Genomic DNA, 17,171 nt, shown 5'->3' with positions numbered 1-17,171 from the left:
ATAGCCTCTAGCAGAAGGGCAAAGGGGTATCAGTGAATTTTTTGAGGTGATAAAAATATTTTATGTTAATCTGCGTGGTGGTTACCTGGGCAAAATATATTACTCAAAATTAATCAAGCTGTAGACTTAAGATCTGTGCACTCTGCTGCAGTAAATAATACACCAATGTAGTACTTAAAGGAGTTACACAGCAATATATACAATTCTGGAGGGAGTGATGGTGGTAAACGGAATTAAATTATTCTTGCATTTTTCTGGAGGAGGGAAAAGATTTTATAAAATTAGACTTTGACAGTCGAGGAGGCGCGTCATAATTTTTAGGGTAACCACTAGAAATGTAGAAAAAGAGTGGGAACTGTCAACTGACAGAAGTAGGGAAGGAATAATAAATAGTAAACAATGCAAAGGCAGGCAAGGAGGATAAACAGGATTATAGGAAGGACAGACAGCACATAGTAATATGAATTGATGTAGATGCAACCACAGTCTATCCATATACGTGGCTGTGAAACTTGGCATAACAGTGGAATCCGTCAGAGAGGTAGAATGAGGAAAGGAGAGGAAACTGGACGGAAAATGGCAGAGGGCTGGTCCTTCTCTCCTGTCGCTTCCCTCGCCCTCCTTTTCTGAGCTGTCTTTCCAAAAAAGCTCTCTTTTCAGTCTCCCTTGCAGTCCCTCACAGTCAGTGCTTTCCCTCTCCGAGTCAGTCAGCATACATACTCACATCCGTTTCTTCTGCCTCAAGAGCCTCTATGAACCACATCCAGACACGTAGTGTTCACAGTCACCTGAAACCCCTTCCTACGTGATTTCGCTTGCTTTTTCCATTTCACTCGCTGATGGCAAAAACAGCTTTCAAAGGCTGCATTTTTGAGGGAGAAAAAAGTAGGATTACAGTAGTTACATTTACTGAAGAAATTTAAAACAGAAAAACTGTTACAGGAGGAAAAGAAAAACAGCACTAGCAGAGGATGGTTTCGATCCATCGACCTCTGGGTTATGGGCCCAGCACGCTTCCGCTGCGCCACTCTGCTGTGTGAGGGTACTCTTCCCAAGAATCATATACAAAGGTCTCCGAATGCCAGCCATCCTGACTTCTTTGCACAGCGCTCTCTAGTGTCCGCAAAAGGGCGTTATTGTCTAACCCGTTCTTATTGGCTAGTTACTGACATAGCAGGCCCTTTTCATTGGCTCAATAAACCGGTTTGCCAAAGCAAACCAATAGGCACAAGCAGCGAAGTACGGCGGGAGCCAATCGCGCTGGAGTTTGTTGGGACACGCCGGCAAGCTGCCTCTTCAGTTGTCGGCTCCCCAGAGGAAAGGGGCGGTTGGTGTGGCCTCCATTGTTCGGGATCTAGGACGCCATGAGGTAAGGGTTGTGGGGTGCTCAGGAGAGGTTTCAGGTATTCGACCGAAAACTTTAGGAAGTTGGTCCGAAAGGCGTCGGCGGACTGGAAAGGGCCATGCACCTGGGGGTTGCACGGAAACCCGAGAACTCCGGGTCTAAGAGAGGGGGCGGTCGGGGCAGTGGAGGCGGGGAAACTTGGCCGGGGGTGGGGGGTGGGGCCCAGGAGTCGCGAGGCGGCTCCGACTGTTCCATCTCTGGGGGGTTCAGATGAGGGGGAGACCTCAGGTTCCAGGAGGAGCACCCCCCACCCCCTGTTTAGACTGAGAAGGCGGGAGCGTGTCTCATTCATCCTCAGTGCCAGGCGCTTGACATGCGCTATACGCCTGATAGATGCTCTTACTACATGAACGAATAAATAAGCAGTCACAATAGTCTCCGAAGTATTAGGGTTGGCGGGACCTGGCGATTACGGGGTGTTTCTTGTAGGGCTGTCTGAGCCTCGTCAGTATTTAACGTGGTTTGATGTGATTCAGTTATCCAGTCGTGGGGAGTGGGGCTGGACGTTTGGAAGGTGTAGAAGTGTAAGTGAGAATAGGATCCTTTGGCTTCCAAAGGGAAGTGCAGAGCGATAGAGGTAGGCTAACTTGAAATCATACGGCCGGTATCGAGGAGATTGCTTCAACGAAGTGAAAACAAAGTTAAAATACGTTAATAATGCCTTTCTAGGGGTGACAGAGGCCGAGGTCGTGGCGGGCGCTTTGGTTCCAGAGGAGGCCCAGGAGGAGGGTGAGTGCCAGTTTTTAGCATCTCTGTGCCCGTTGGTTTCCGTTTCAGTCATCTAGATAGGAGTTCGGAGTGGAGTAATCTTACTGGCCTTGTTGAGATCCAGCTGTAGTTTAGAAGTATTCTTCTCAGGCTCTCTTGATAAATGAGTTTGGCCCCATTATGTGAAGTCAATTTGATTTATGTGGTGAGTAATCTGGATTGTTTTTCTGCTTTTTAGGTTCAGGCCCTTTGTGCCACATATTCCGTTTGACTTCTATTTGGTGAGTAACTTGGCCACTATTCAATTGTTGTTTCTTGGAACCTGGCATCTCCCTGTTAATGAAATCATATGGTAGTTGGGAGTAGAAAAAGGGAGGTTTTGAGTCATCTGTGTTGCTTTACATACAAAAACAGTGTAACATGGGTGGGGAAGATAGTTCCTTCATTACAATTGACAGTAACATGATTATAATCTTCGTTCTGAACAGTTAATTGTATCACTGCCTTATCTGTTCATATTAGGGTAGCAAGAGCATAAGTGTTGTAGAATTGTCTCTTTTTTTGTGTTGTGGCAACAGAAAAATCTGTTGTATATTATTTTTGGTAAGTAGTATATAGTAGTTTATTTCTTGTTTAGTGTGAAATGGCTTTTCCCCGGGTCAAGCCAGCACCTGATGAAACTTCCTTCAGTGAGGCCTTGCTGAAGAGGAATCAGGACCTTGCTCCTAATTCTGCTGAGCAGGTATATTCTGTTGGTTTTCTTCCTGAGATTTCATGAAGGAAGCTAGAGAAGTAAACAGCTACTTAGTGAGGTTACTGTTATCAGAGCCTGAACTCCATAGGTTTAATTATTCTTATTTTTCATTGTGGGTAAACGGAGAGCATCAGGTGAATGTATAAACAGATTACATGTGCATTTATATTATTATTGGGGAATCTGTCTTTGGAATCAAAAAGTTTTCTTTTCTGGCACATTCAAGGCTGGGAGGGTCAGGGTGTTCTCAGAATCCTGTGTAGATGTTGATTCATCTCGTATTGAAGGAATTGGGGAAAATAGTCAGACTTGATGAAAAGTTGATTGGTATTTCAACCTGAGGGTATTTTTGTTTTCTGCTGTCTTTCAGGCCTCTATCCTTTCCCTGGTGACAAAAATAAACAATGTGATTGACAATTTGATTGTGGCTCCAGGGACATTTGAAGTGGTGAGTTTTTGAAGATTTAGTCCTAGGAAAGGGAAGCCATGGTAGTGTGAAAGTTTCCTTGATTCCTGTTGCTTGATTCTTCAGATGCTTATTCAAAGCCACTCTTGGAATGCGAAAGTACAGTGGAATTCCTTTGTAGTGCTATTCTTGGACCAGACTCATCATTACTATCAGCTAGCCGTAATGAGTCAGGCTTTTCTTTGCTCATTTTGGGATATGATTTGAACTCTGCTACTTCCAAATCTGGGTAATAAGCTTCTCACTTCTAAGTTTTTTCTTTCTTAAATCCCTTTTCCAACAGCAAATTGAAGAAGTCCGACAAGTCGGATCATATAAAAAGGGAACAATGACTACAGGACACAATGTGGCTGACCTGGTGGTGATCCTAAAGATTTTGCCAACATGTGAGTGTGCCTCTCTCTGGCCATAGTAGCAGAACATAGCAGTTGGATTTGAGGCATAGGGATCTAAATGTGTGCTGTATGTGAAAGAATGTATGACCAGTTACTGCAGGACAGACTTTGCTCCCCAGGGGACATTCGGCAGTATCTGGAGATGTTTGAGGCTAATGTCTTCTGGTAGAGGCCAGGGTTGCTGCTAAGCATCCTGCAGTGGACAAGATAGACCCTACCTCCCAACCCCAAACAAAGAATTATCCAGGCCAAAATGGTATTAGTCCCATTGATAAAAATCCCTACTGTGGAAAAAAGCTGTGTGTAAAGGAGGAGGTGTCACTGAGCCTTCAGTTTGTCTCTTTTTACAAACTTCCCCTTGTAAAAGTGTGTATTCAGTTGTTTGTCATTGCTCTGTGGAAATCAGAGTGCAGAGTAATTTTAAGACATATAGAAAGTCTACTAAAATAATTAGAACCTTCATTATCTCTTTTTCTCTCAATCTAGTGGAAGCTGTTGCTGCATTAGGAAACAAGGTTGTGGAGAGCCTAAGAGCACAGGATCCTTCTGAAGGTTTGAGTTTGTTGCTAAACATGTAATACAGTGGTCATCGAAGCCAGGTTTATAATTATAAGTATATTTTAACAGAGTCAGGTCAGGCTAGAAGGAAGAGTGAGTGCAGAGTTTTATATTGGGAAAGTTTCTAGCAGAGATCACTAGTGTTCAAAATCTAATTGATTTCCCTTACTTTTAAAATTCTTTTTTTTTACTTTTAAAATTCTGTGTTCTCAATTCTGACTCTGGACTGTTGCTGTTTTTAAAAACCTGGGACTTCCCTAGTGATCCAGTTGTTAAGATTTTACACTACCAATGCAGGGGGCATGGGTTCGATCCCTGGTTGGGGAACTAAGATCCCATAGCCAAATAAATAACAAGTAAATAATAACAGATAGATAGATCTGTTAGATAAATCAATAGATAAATAAGTATCTGTTCTCCTACCCTCAAATGTGAGTGCAACTTCTGATTTTTCTTCTTTCAGTTTTGACCATGCTGACCAATGAAACTGGCTTTGAAATCAGCTCTTCTGATGCTACAGTGAAGATTCTCATTACAACAGTGCCACCAAATCTCCGAAAACTGGATCCAGAACTCCACTGTTAGTCCTTTTATTCCATTGCTGTGAAATTTGGGGGAAATTCAAAACATGGTATAAAGTGCTATTGAGTTTACTTCATTTGTTGCTGTTCCACATGGGACCTTTTGGGGACCCAAGTTTACCCCCAAACTTTGCTATCTTCCTTTGTAATTGGAAGCAGTTTTATCAGCTTTCTAATGAAATTGTCAAAAACAGCCAGGCCAAGAAAGCAGTTTGAGGACTTAAGAAAAAGGACTGAGGAAATAGGGGGGTAGGCTTTTAGAGAAAATTGGGGCTCTCTCATGCTTTCAGATCTGGTTGAGGGGAGGAACAGCGATTTGGGGATTTGCTGATCTGGGGACATGGGGCTTAGTTCAGAGAATTACTGGGTTATTCTGTCCTCTTCCTGAGTTCTTGGAGCCTGGCAGTGGGACTGAACTGCTTGCTCAGTAATCGGATGTTTTATCTTGATGATTCATGCCTGTCTTCTAGTGGATATCAAGGTGTTACAGAGTGCCTTAGCAGCCATCCGACACGCCCGCTGGTTTGAGGAAAACGCCTCTCAGTCCACGTGAGTCCCTCCCTATTTGAGTGAAGATAAATCCTAATCCTTCTAACCACATTGAACAGCCTGATAACCCAACCTTCCTCTGACTGATTTTCTGTCTGGATTTTGATTTTTTTTTTACCTGAAGTACCTGGTAGCTCAACTGGTAAAGAATCCGCCTGCAATGCAGGAAATCCCAGGTTGATCCCTGGGTCAGGAAGATCCCCTGGAGAAGGGATAGGCTACCCACTCCAGTATTCCTGGTCTTCCCTGGTGGCTCAGCTGGTAAAGAATCCACCCGCAATGTGTGAGACCTGGTGTTCAATCCCTGGGTGGGCAAGATCCCCTGGAGAAGGGAATGGCTACACACTCCAGTATTCTGACTTGGAGAATTTCATGGACTATATGGTCCATGGTGTTGCAAAGAGTCAGACACGAGTGAGTGGCTTCCACTTCACTTCAAGCAACTTAGGTTGAGGGAAAGAAGGGAATAATTCTGGGAATAACTTCAGCTCTGTGCCTTAGGTATGGAAGTAAAGTCTTATAGCTTTAATTTTTAAAGGTTATAAAATGCCCGTCTTGTACAGTGTATCCTTGTAACATTTATTTTATGTGTAGCAGTTTGTGCCTCTTAACCCCGTGACCCCTATTGTGCCCCTTCCCCTTCTCTCCCCCCATTGGTGACCACTAGCTTGTTCTCTGTTTCTTTATCTGTGGGTCTGTTTCTGTTTCCTTTTTGTTACATTCACTGATTTGTTTCATGATCTGTTACTGCTTTTAATTCCTGGTGCCTCTTACTTTCAGAGTTAAAGTTCTCATCAGACTGCTGAAGGACCTGAGGATTCGTTTTCCTGGCTTTGAGCCCCTCACTCCTTGGATACTTGACCTACTTGTAAGTAATGAAGGGCAACTGGAATTCCTGATCCACCCTATGAATCAGTAGTTAGTCTGAAACCTATCATAAAATGAAACTTGGTACAGATTAAAAGAAATCTTGGAGGAATGGGGGGACAAAAAAAAAAAAAAAGGAATCTCATTAGTGGACAGGTAATCCAATAAAGATTCAATGTTGATTATTTCTTGGGCTTTTGGAGTACTCAATTAAATGGGTAGTTATTACTGCTCCTTTATCTTTTTCATTACTGTTGTCATTAATGTGATAATGGAGAGGAATTACTGAATGAGCAGTCATTTCAAAACTGCTTCTTGAACATGAAAGTTTTCTTCATGATGGTTTAAAGTTTTGTTTGAAGACAGAATTGCCACCTTATGGCACACTTACCAGATTTTCTTGTAGGGACACTATGCCGTGATGAACAACCCCACCAGACAGCCTTTGGCCCTAAACGTGGCATACAGGTATAGCATGCTGCTTTGCGTTTGGGGTTTGACTGTAAGTTGTTGTGTGTTCTTCTAATTCCTCTCCATGTTTCAGACGATGCTTGCAGATTCTGGCTGCAGGACTATTCCTGCCAGGGTCGGTGGGTATCACAGACCCCTGTGAGAGTGGCAACTTCAGAGTGCACACAGTCATGACTCTGGAACAGCAGGTATTGGTGCAGCTCTGAAATGGTCCACTGTGTCCCCCTCTTGAATATCCCTTGTCAGAAAGCAAAGGAAATGTGATCTTAGTGGTCAGAGATTTGGGGGTTCTCACAGATTTTGGTTTTGAAATTAAAAGTTTTCTTCATCTCACTTGTCATGAAAATGAGAAAGTATTTTGATTCTCCTTGCTAATTTACTCTTACTTTGCTCTCCCTCAGGATATGGTCTGCTACACAGCTCAGACTCTGGTCCGAATCCTCTCACATGGTGGCTTTAGGAAGATCCTTGGCCAGGAGGGTGATGCCAGCTGTGAGTGACCACGGTGGGGCAGGGGTTCTTTATGATACTCTGTGATCTACAAAGTAACTCTACTCAATGGTCTTCATGTTTGCACCGTGTAGGTCATGACTTGGATGTTGGGCTACTTGTCTGAAGTCACCTCTTTTCTCTTCTAGATCTTGCTTCTGAAATATCTACCTGGGATGGAGTGATAGTGACACCTTCAGAAAAGGCTTATGAGAAGCCACCAGAGAAAAAGGAAGGAGAGGAAGAGGAGGAGAATACAGAAGAGCCACCTCAAGGAGAGGAAGAGGAAAGCATGGAGACTCAGGAGTGACCTCCTTATCTCTTCACCGCCCCCTTTCTTACCCAAGGGGAAGACTGCAGCCTAAGCTGACTGCTACTGGGCTTTATGTGGTGGCATTTCTGAGGGAGTAAGGGAGACAGGAAGGAAGATTTTTAAAGAAAGACTCTATAGAAGGAAGTGTCATTCCACTGGGTTCTGAAACTGTCTTAGTAATCGGAAGTCTCCCGTTTATGACCTGTGCCATCCATCTACAGTGAAGCAAGATACCAACTTTTCTTCCTAATATTCTAGAATCCCCAGCTCCTGAAACCTCTCAGCCAGTACTTTGTTGTTGAAATGTTGTGAACTGTTAGTGTTTGGATTTTTTTTTTTTCTAAGAAAAAAGATTAAAGTACTTCCTAGTAGGGCTCTTGGTACCGTTTTTCCTTGGCTTCTGGCAATCGTTTTGCTTCCATTTACTTTCTGTACTCTTCATTGAAAATGGTACTTGAGTTTTTTTGTTGTGAATGCTAGATCTCAATTTGAAGCTATATTTGAATTAATGTAGAAGACTCTTGGAACACGTCCATATACCAGAGTAAACTGGAATACCATTTAAGCATTTATTGAAATATTTCTAGTAACACTGCTGCAGTAGTCAAGCCAGTGCAGTCAACAAAAGGGAGTAGATGAGCCATTCACCTTGACTTTGCCTGTCCTTTCCTCTCAATCCTTAGTGTAAACAAAGGAAAACTGGAAGTCACAGAGGCCATTCTGCCCAGGCCCAACAACCTGGCATGTAACAGGAAGCCCCTCCCTTGTTAATGAGGCTCAGAGATGTTACAGGAAGTGGGCCTTGACACAGCTTAGGAAAAAAATGCAGAAGCCTCAACTCATTCCTGGAAGTAAGAGCCATAATAAACCCTTTGGGATCCTGAGTCCTGCTGTACACAGGTTTCTTTGGGCCCCATATAAATGGGTAAGACTGAAGTGTTTCAAACAAACCACAGGGCTGCCTTTTTGATGTCCCAACACCTACAGGGAGTCCTAGAGGAAACAAGGCAGCTGGGGCATAGTGGTCGTGCTATACTGTGGCCATTGGCCATCTTCTGGCCTGTTACTTGCTTGGGGAACCAGAGGGGTAAACTCCTGAATCCAACATTGCTCTCCTTCGGGCTGTTTCCTTGGCCACGCTGTGGTTTAGCCGTCTCAGCCGTTCCTACAAAACAAGATTTGGAATCAGATAACTGACCTGTCAAAGGATTTAGAGCTCCCTGTCAACTGCTGTTGCTGCTTCTGCTACTGCTAAGTCGCTTCAGTCGTGTCCGACTCTGTGCGACCCCAGAGACGGCAGCCCACCAGGCTCCCCCGTCCCTGGGATTCTCCAGGCAAGAACACTGGAGTGGGTTGCCATTTCCTTCTCCAATGCATGAAAGGGAAAAGGGAAAGTGAAGTCGCTTAGTCGTGTCCGACTCTTAGCGACCCCATGGACTGCAGCCTATCAGGCTCCTCCGTTCTTGGGATTTTCCAGGCAAGAGTACTGGAGTGGGGTGCCATTGGTGCTGGAAAATATCTTAGGCTTGTTTCACCTCAAGGTTAAGAACAGTAAGTTTTAGTTCACAACTCCCTTTCCCCAAAGACTAAAAGTGATGGTGACTTTCATTGTGTTGGGGACTTTACGACACCTTTTGAAAATCGGAAAGTACCTTGAATGACTGTTGGTAGGAAATTCCTTTACCTGGGCATTCTGTAGGATGTTATTGACCAAGACGACCCGTCGTCGGGCATTAAGGAGCTTCTTCACATAGGGGTCGAGATCCAGGGCCACTTTCTGATCCTCATTGATACGGCACAGTTCTGGGAGACGGTAGGAAGAGGCAACTAAACACCTAATGGCCTTGTTCTTGGGACAAGTAAGCTAGTAAATGTTATAGAAAACACTCTTTACCACATGGATACTGTCACTAAAAACTTAGGAGTCAGCAGCTCTAGAAGCAAGTGAGAGAAACCCAGCCCAAGAGATTAGCAAAACAGAAGGTACTTAAGTCAGTTGTAGGATCCTGGGTATACAGGGATGCTTACTCACCGGTGGCTAGGTTGTCAATTTGTTCCCGGAGCTCTACTTGGCTCTCTCTGCAAAGAGGTACGAGGCCTACACGGTCAGACTGTTAATGGAATCAAAAACCTCCCCTGTGCTTTTCCCAAGTGCTCAGAGAGGCCAGCTTCTGCCTCCACCTGCACGCCCTCGCGCCAGTCGGCCCCGCCTCCAATCCGCTTCCCCTCTCTAGTCCCACCTGAAGGTCTTGTCTCCGCCCTTTCTTGGTCCCGCCCTAAAAAGCCAAATCAAGAAGAGGCCCCGCCCCAACCGGCCCTCCAGGGCACCTGACGGCGTGGACGTGAGAGTCAAGCTGCTGCACAGCCGGTCTCAGGAACTCGAGGAGCCCCTCGGCGAAGAGGTCGCGGCCTGCGGGCCCCGCCACGGGCGTCCCTGCACCGGACACAGCGGCGGAACCAGCCCCCGCCATCACGCACTGCCCTTACGCCCGGAACCCGCCGCGAAGGCCGCCGGGAACTTAAGCCGCGCCAAAGTGCCGCCAGGGGGCGCCTGCGGAGTGCCGGCTTCGACCCTGCCAGGGGCTTCTGGGAAATGCAGTCTCTGGAGCCAGAGGGGCGGGGCGGGGCGGGGCGGGGCGGAGAGAAGCGAAGGGACAGAAGCTAGAGCTACTGGGAGTTGTAGTTCTTTGTAGGCTTTGAAGTGACTGGTGGAGAAAGTTTCCAGACTTCAAGAGCTGAAAGTGAAAATGAAGTCGCCCAGTCGTGTCCGACTCTTTGCGACTCAAGTCGCACTGTAGCCTACCAGGCTCCTCCGTCCATGGGATTTTCCAGGCAACAATACTGGAGTGAGTTGCCATTTCATTCTCCAGGAGATCTTCCCGACTCAGGGATTGAACCCCGGTCTCCCTCATTGTAAGCAAACTCTTTACCGTCTGAGCCACCAGGGAAGTTGAAAGGAACCGTTTTGGGGGTAGCACTTTTTGTTTTCTCTAAAGTTGAAAAATAATTTCTTACATACCCTATTGTTCATAGCTTTCCCATGTTAATTTTGTGGGAAATCCAAATGACACAGTATATTTCTAAATTTAAGTGTATTTTTACTGGCACTAAAACATATCCAAAACTGAATCTGAATATTATTCACCCTTAAAAAGGAATGAAATTCTGGTGTGTGCTATGATATGGGTTAAATGTGAAGACATTGTGTTAAGTGAGATAAGCCAGACACAGAAGGTCAAATATTTAACAGTCCTGCTTATATGAAGTACCAGATTCATGGAGCTAAAACGTGGTTCTGTCTGTCAGAACAGTGTTGTCAGGGGCTGAGGGGAATGGGAATTTGTTGCTCAACAGATACAGTTTCAGTATTTGTTGTTGCTGTTCAGTCGCTCAGTCGTGTTGGACTCTCTGCGGCCCCATGGACTGCAGCACACCAGGCTTCCCTGTCCATCACCATCTCCCGGAGCGTGCTCAAACTCCTGTCCATTGAGTCAGTGATGCCATCCAAACACCTCATCCTCTGTCGTCCCCTTCTCCTGCTTCAATCTTTCCCAGCATCAGGGTCTTTTCTAATGAGTCAGTTCTTCTCATCAGGTGGCCAAAGTATTGGAGCTTCAGCATTAGTCCTTCCAATGAATGTTCAGGATTGATTTCCTTTAAGATTGACTGGTTTGATCTCCTTGCAGTCCAAGGGACTCTCAAGAGTCTTCTCCAGCATCACAGTTCAAAAGCATCAATTCTTTGAGCCCAGCCTTCTTTATGGTCCAACTCTCACATCCATCCATGACTACTGGAAAAACCATAGCTTTGGCTAGACAGACCTTTGCTGGCAAGATAATGTCTCTGCTTTTTAATATGCTGTCTAGGTTTGTCATAGCTTTTAGTTCTAGAGATGAGTAGTGGTGATAGTTTCACAATAATGTGAGTTTACTCAATGCCACTGAACCTTACACTTAAAAATGATTAAAATGCTAATTTTTATGTAATATAGATTTTTCCACAGGGGAAAAAATTTAACCTGAATGTTTCCATGTTTTTATTTTCTTCTACCCTCAAAAAGTTTCCTTACTTTTGTTTTTCATGGCTTTCCAGAGAGTTTACATCTCTTGTTGAACAAGAGGCACAGCCCTCTGTCTCTAAAATCCTAATGTGTTCCAGTGGCTCACAGAAAAATGGGCATGAAAATATTCAGTCTTGAGATTTGATGAAATAAAGTTCCTATTTTAAGGCAAGAAAACTGCTTGGGAATTCCCCGGTGGTACAGTGGTTAGGATTGTGTGCGTTCAGTGCCGAGGCCCTGGGTTTAATCCCTGGCCTAAGAACCGAGAGCCCGAAAGTCTTCTTTTGTCCGCATCTCACGGCGTGCCGGATTTTAGTTCCCTGTTATTGTTGCTCAGTCGTGTCTGACTCTTTGTAACCCCATGGTCTAAAGCACAGGCTCCTCTGTCCTTCACTATTTCCTGGAATTTGCTCAGATTCATGTCCATTGAGTTGGTGATGCTATTTGACCGTCTCATCTTCTGCCGCCCCCTTCTCCTTTTGTCTTCAGTCTTTTTCAGCATCAGGACCTTGTCCAATGAGTTAGCTCTTTGCATCAGGTGGCCAAAGTATTGGAGCTTTGACTTTCGCATCAGTGAATATTCCAATGAATATTCAAGGTTGATTTCCTTTAGGATGGACTGGTTTGATCTCTTTGCAGTCCAAAGGACTCTCAAGAGTCTTTTCCAGTACTACAATTCAAAAACGTCTTTTCTTCAGCACTCAACCTTCTTTATGGTCCAACTCTTACAGTCATGTGTTTCCCAGGTGGTGCTAGTGGTAAAGAATCTGCCTGCCAATACAGGATACGTAGGAGCCATGGGTTTGATCCCTGGGTCAGGAAGATCCCTGGAGGAGGGAATGGCTACCTACTCCAGTATTCTTGCCTGGAGAATTCCATGGACGTGGACAGAGGAGCCTGGCAGGTTACAGTCCATGGGGTTCTAAAGAGTCGGACATGACTGAGCAACTAACACTTTCACTTTAGTTCTCTTGACCAGGGATCAAACCCGTACCCTCTGCAGTGGAAGCACAAAGTCTTAACTGCTGGACACCAGGGAAGTCCCGTGGGCCTCTTCTCTTCCCTCTTGTGTTCAGTGTGTGTCTGCATTATGACTTAACCAAATCTTCCCAATGTCAGAAATAGCTGCTCAGCCATAAAGTTTTCGTCTTCTGACACCAGCCTTGTAACTCCGTAGAAGATTACATTTCTTTCTCAGTCCTGCAAGGCATCAGGATGACTCGCCACTCACCTTGTACGTGCAGATATCTTTGGTAGACTTTATGTGCAACACCAACATATCATTCCCTTAAAGCTAGCGATTGCAGCAGGACAAAGTCAGACAACCTGCAGAGATAGCTAATGACAGTTCTTAGCTTAAATGCTTACTCATGGCCTAGTTAATATTACTAGCTATCTTGTATTCTGCCTGTTTTACAAGATTATTGTTTCTTCCATTACCAAATGTGTGACTAAACTGCCAGTAAAAATAGTGACAGCTAGGCAACTTGAAACAATTGACCAAATATATAGTTCTATAAGATAAAAAATTTAAAAAAAAATCAAAAATTGTAAGCATTAACTCTAGATATGAAAGAAACAAGAGGGAAACATTATCCAGGCCATAACAGACTAGTAGGACAGATGGTCCAGAGGCTTTTGGATACTGTTAACAGGGGCCTAGTCCAGTAACAGCACCTTGAATGGCCCGTCAATGAATTCCTTGCCTGACCTGGGAATGAACAGCCTTCTTTATGGTCCAACTCTCACATCCATACATGACTACTGAAAAAACCATAACTATACGCACCTTTGTAGAGGACTGGAAAATAAAGGATGTTGCCCACTACCCAGTCCTATAAGAATCAAGTCATTAGCCCTGTGGTCAGTGACCTACAGTACATCCAGAAAGGAATTCAGAAGGATGAGGTATTTTGTGCTCTGCAAAAACTGGGAGAACTGGCCCTTAGTTCCAAATTTTCAGGAGAAAATTTTATGAACTCAGTTTCTTGCATCTTCCCATAGTTCAGTTCAGTTCAGTTCAGTCGCTCAGTCGTGTCCAACTCTTTGTGACCCCATGAATCGCAGCACGCCAGGCCTCCCTGTCCATCACCAACTCCCGGAGTTCACCCAAACTCATGTGCATCGAGTCGGTGATGCCATCCAGTCATCTCATCCTCCGTCATCCCCTTCTCCTGCCCTCAATCCCTCCCAGCATCAGAGTCTTTTCCAGTGAGTCAACTCTTCGCATGAGGTGGCCAAAGTACTGGAGTTTCAGCCTCAGCATCAGTCCTTCCAATAAACACACAGGATTGGTCTCCTTTAGGATGGACTGGTTGGATCTCCTTGCAGTCCAAGGGACTCGTAAGAGTCTTCTCCAGCACTGCAATTCAAAAGCATCAATTCTTTGGCGCTCAGCTTTCTTAACAGTCCAACTCTCATATCCATACATGACCACTGGATAGACAAGCACTAAAACTGTACCCCTTTGTCAAAAATCACATAAGTTCTAGCCTTCCCCCTTAGCTCTTTGGAACAGTCCTCAGAGCTTTCTGAAAGACTGTCTCCAGCTTACAATTCCTAGATTGGTTTGAATAAAATTTTCTAGTTCTTTCTTAGATTGACTATTGATTAATTTTTTTCATTGACAACTTTGTCTTCAGGGATAAAGGTGTTTAAATCATTGTGGGAGAGTGGTGGTCAGCAGCTGCAAAGCTGAGACCCAAACCATGGCAACTTTTAAAACCTAGTACACTTTTTGTTGTTCTTTGTGTTTCTCTGTATTGTCCCCTCTACTGATTAGAGGTGAAATTCTCAGGAGAGGCTGGGGTCTTACTTTGGGAGCAAAGAAGTGGGTAGCTAGGGCAACAACAGCCAGCTTTCAGTAAAGGAAGCCCAGGGGATAAAGCAGGGTGAGTGCTGAAGAGGAAAGGAAAAAAGGTCAAGTCCTTGGGTCCTGTGCTGGGGACAGAGAACATGGGGCTGGCTTTGGCAGGAAAAGAGGAGGATGGCCCATGTCTAGACAGGAAGCCCCCAAATTAGGCCACAGTCCTTTCAGATACCTCTTCAAAGTAATGTCGCCAGATTTAGAAAACAGAACAATAAACTCTGGGACACTAGGTAAGTTAGAATTTCAGATAAACAACAAATAAAATTTTTAATATAACTATCTTATCTAGTAATTCTACTTCAAAGGCTGGTTCTCCTAGGAAAATCACTCCGTGTTTTGTTTTTGTGCTTTCTTTTTCACTCCTTATCACCTTGAGTTAGCAATTTTTTTTTTTTTTTGAGTTAGCTCTTATATCTCATGAGGACATTGTATCAACCTCCTGACTGATCTTCTTGCTTCTAGTCTCTCTGCTTTCCAGGTCAGCCTGCACTCTAAAATATCAGTCGGATTACATAATAATCCTGCTCAGAGAAAATAAGTGCCGAAAGGGACTTTAGAATCCATGTTTTCTTGATTCCTTGGACAGCTCTGTGAAGGAGACGGGGCAAGGGTCTTCCAGCAACTCTGAAGTTTGATAACAGGTTGAAAGCTGGTGCTGGTTCAATTATTCATCCTCTAAACACTTATCAAATTCCAGGGATAGTGGCACTCAGTTCTCACTACAAACCCCACTCCTCCCCGCCTGTGCCTGTATCACGTAGCGGTGACCTCCTAGTCCTTGGCTCTCCCCCAGAGGCTGAAGGAAATGAGAGTCATAAACACTCCCTGCTGCTTCTGTTCCTGAGCTCCCCAGCCCCTTGTTGTTGTTGTTGAGTTGCTTAGTCGTGTCTGACTCTTTGCAGCCCCACAGACTGCAGCACACCAGGCTTCCTGGCCTTCACCATCTCCCGGAGTTTGCTCAGATTCATGTCCATTGACTCAGTGATGCCATCCAACCATCTCATCCTCTGTTACCCCCTTCTCCTCCTGCCCTCTTTCTTTCCCAGCATCAGTGTCTTTTCCAGTGAGTCAGCTCTTCGCATCAGGTGGCCAAAGTATTGGAGCGTCAACTTCAGCATCAGTCCTTCCAATGAATATTCAGGGTTGATTTCCTTTAGGATTGACTTGAATCCTAAAGAACTGACTTCCCTTTAGAATTGGTTTGAACTTGTATCCGTGGACAGTGCTTAGGTTGACTTGTCCCCTCTTGCTGGATACCTGCAGATGGTTCTGGGGGTACGCCACAAGAAATCTCTGCACCGGGCCATGCTGAGTGCTGCTGTGGCTCAGGCAGTACAGCTGTTGTCAAACCCAAGTTTGTGTGCCTGATGAACAGTGAGGCTGAAACTTCACAAGTTTGGGAGCAGAGAAAGGTTTATTGCAGGGCAATGCAAGAAGAACGGGATGGCTCATTCTCAAAAGACCTGAACTCCCCAAAGGGTCTCAGGGAAGAGTTTTTAAGGAGAAGGTGGATGAGGGGAGTTGCAGGCTGTGCACAGTTCTCTGATCATGAGATAATAGGGTAGCGTCTCAGGGGTTAACATATCAGTCATCATGCTCCAGTTGGTCTGGTGACTACAGTCTTATAGTCATCAAGTAATTTCCATTTGGTGGGAATTTTGGCATCTGTAAAACAGCTCAGGAAATTTCCATCAGATACTTTTATCTAGGCATTTTAGGGGGAAACTTCAGATTCTGTGATTACCAGATGGCTGATTTACCATTTAATTTCTTGCCAGTTCTCCTGGCCCAACTCCTGTATTTTGTCCCTACGTGTTCACATCTTTTCACTCAATTCTTTTTTTGTTTTTTAATGTTTAGAGTTGTTGTACTGTTTATTTATTTACTTTGGCCATACTACATGGATTGCAAGACCTTAGTTCCCTCACTAGGGATTGAACTTGCACCCTTGGCATTAAAAGCACAGAGTCCTAAGGAATTCCCTGGCACCAAGTTTTACAAGGAAGAGGCAGGCAGAGGAAGTAGGGGGAGGGGTCTGTCAAGAGTAGTTCCTACAGGGTCTTATTTTATTGTTCATTCCAGTGTCCTCTTCCTGGCAAGCTCAGGCTTCATAGCTGTGGACCCTGGGCTATAGAACCCAGGACACCTGCATGTAAATCAAATGTTCTTCTATCATAGGCATTGTTGTATGCTAGTTTTAAAAATCAATCCAGTTGTTGGGTGTGTGGTCAATTACCTTCCCAGGTCATTCAGTAGGTAAAGAATCTGCCTGCGATGCAGTAGACTTGGGTTCAGTCCCTGGGTCAGGAAGATCCCCAGGAGGAGGGCATGGCAACCCATTCCAGTATCCTTGCCTGGAGAATCCCATGGAGAGAGGAGCCTGGCAGAATACAGTCCACAGGGATGCAAAGAGTCACACACGACTGAAGTGACTGAGCATAAGCATGGGCTCTAGAGCACAGGCTCAGTAGCTGTCATCTGCATGGCCTTAGTTGCCCTGCAGCATGTGGATCTTCTTGGACCAGGGATCAAACCTGTGTCCCCTGCACTGGCAGGCAGATCCTTTACTACTGAGCCACCAGGGAAGCCCTGGCACTTTTCTATGTATGGGAAGAAGCAAGAGTCTGGGCTTGTTGAAATAATTCCTTTGAGAGACTTCCCAGCAGTCCAGTGGTTAAGACTCTGC

General features: G+C 44.9%; 2 protein-coding genes and 1 non-coding gene across 3 annotated transcripts; 1 reads left to right on the top strand and 2 right to left on the bottom strand.

Moving 5' to 3' along the window:
• Nucleotides 1–962: 962 nt before the first annotated feature.
• On the bottom strand, nt 963–1,034 carry TRNAM-CAU (transfer RNA methionine (anticodon CAU)). The gene has a single exon. It is a non-coding gene; the product is annotated as a tRNA-Met (tRNA).
• Nucleotides 1,035–1,261: 227 nt separating this feature from the next.
• Nucleotides 1,262–7,929, top strand: ILF2 (interleukin enhancer binding factor 2). Its single transcript, XM_055402317.2, has 14 exons — nt 1,262–1,369; nt 2,075–2,134; nt 2,352–2,394; nt 2,751–2,855; nt 3,238–3,315; nt 3,617–3,719; nt 4,215–4,280; nt 4,750–4,866; nt 5,338–5,416; nt 6,197–6,284; nt 6,690–6,751; nt 6,828–6,942; nt 7,156–7,246; nt 7,393–7,929. Exons 1-14 carry the CDS (start codon nt 1,365–1,367, stop codon nt 7,551–7,553), a joined length of 1,173 nt encoding a protein of 390 aa, XP_055258292.1. The 5' UTR covers nt 1,262–1,364; the 3' UTR covers nt 7,554–7,929.
• Nucleotides 7,930–8,106: 177 nt separating this feature from the next.
• On the bottom strand, nt 8,107–10,083 carry SNAPIN (SNAP associated protein). The gene is made up of 4 exons (XM_055402318.2): nt 9,885–10,083; nt 9,589–9,635; nt 9,241–9,359; nt 8,107–8,721 (listed from the first exon to the last, which is right to left on the bottom strand). The coding sequence occupies exons 1-4, from the start codon at nt 10,025–10,027 to the stop codon at nt 8,620–8,622; spliced, it is 411 nt and encodes a 136-aa protein (XP_055258293.1). The 5' UTR covers nt 10,028–10,083; the 3' UTR covers nt 8,107–8,619.
• Nucleotides 10,084–17,171: the final 7,088 nt, after the last annotated feature.

Source organism: Moschus berezovskii, chromosome 4 (assembly GCF_049115385.1).
Source record: "Moschus berezovskii isolate FMDL1 chromosome 4, NW_MosBer_1.0, whole genome shotgun sequence".
NCBI lineage: Eukaryota > Metazoa > Chordata > Mammalia > Artiodactyla > Moschidae > Moschus > Moschus berezovskii.
The sequence above is the reverse complement of the archived record's forward strand: the minus strand, read 5'-3'. Positions and strand labels throughout refer to the sequence as shown.

Excerpts from the sequence above, each read along its gene's own strand:
- ILF2 (XM_055402317.2), top strand. Across the intron at positions 2,135-2,351 it reads AGAGGAGGCCCAGGAGGAGG|GTTCAGGCCCTTTGTGCCAC; the intron begins GTGAGTGCCAGT and ends TCTGCTTTTTAG. Across the intron at positions 4,867-5,337 it reads ACTGGATCCAGAACTCCACT|TGGATATCAAGGTGTTACAG; the intron begins GTTAGTCCTTTT and ends CCTGTCTTCTAG.
- SNAPIN (XM_055402318.2), bottom strand. The coding sequence starts at position 10,027 with ATGGCGGGGGCTGGTTCCGCCGCTGTGTCCGGTGCAGGGACGCCCGTG. Across the intron at positions 9,360-9,588 it reads AATTGACAACCTAGCCACCG|AACTGTGCCGTATCAATGAG; the intron begins GTGAGTAAGCAT and ends ACCGTCTCCCAG. Across the intron at positions 8,722-9,240 it reads ACATCCTACAGAATGCCCAG|GAACGGCTGAGACGGCTAAA; the intron begins GTAAAGGAATTT and ends CTTGTTTTGTAG.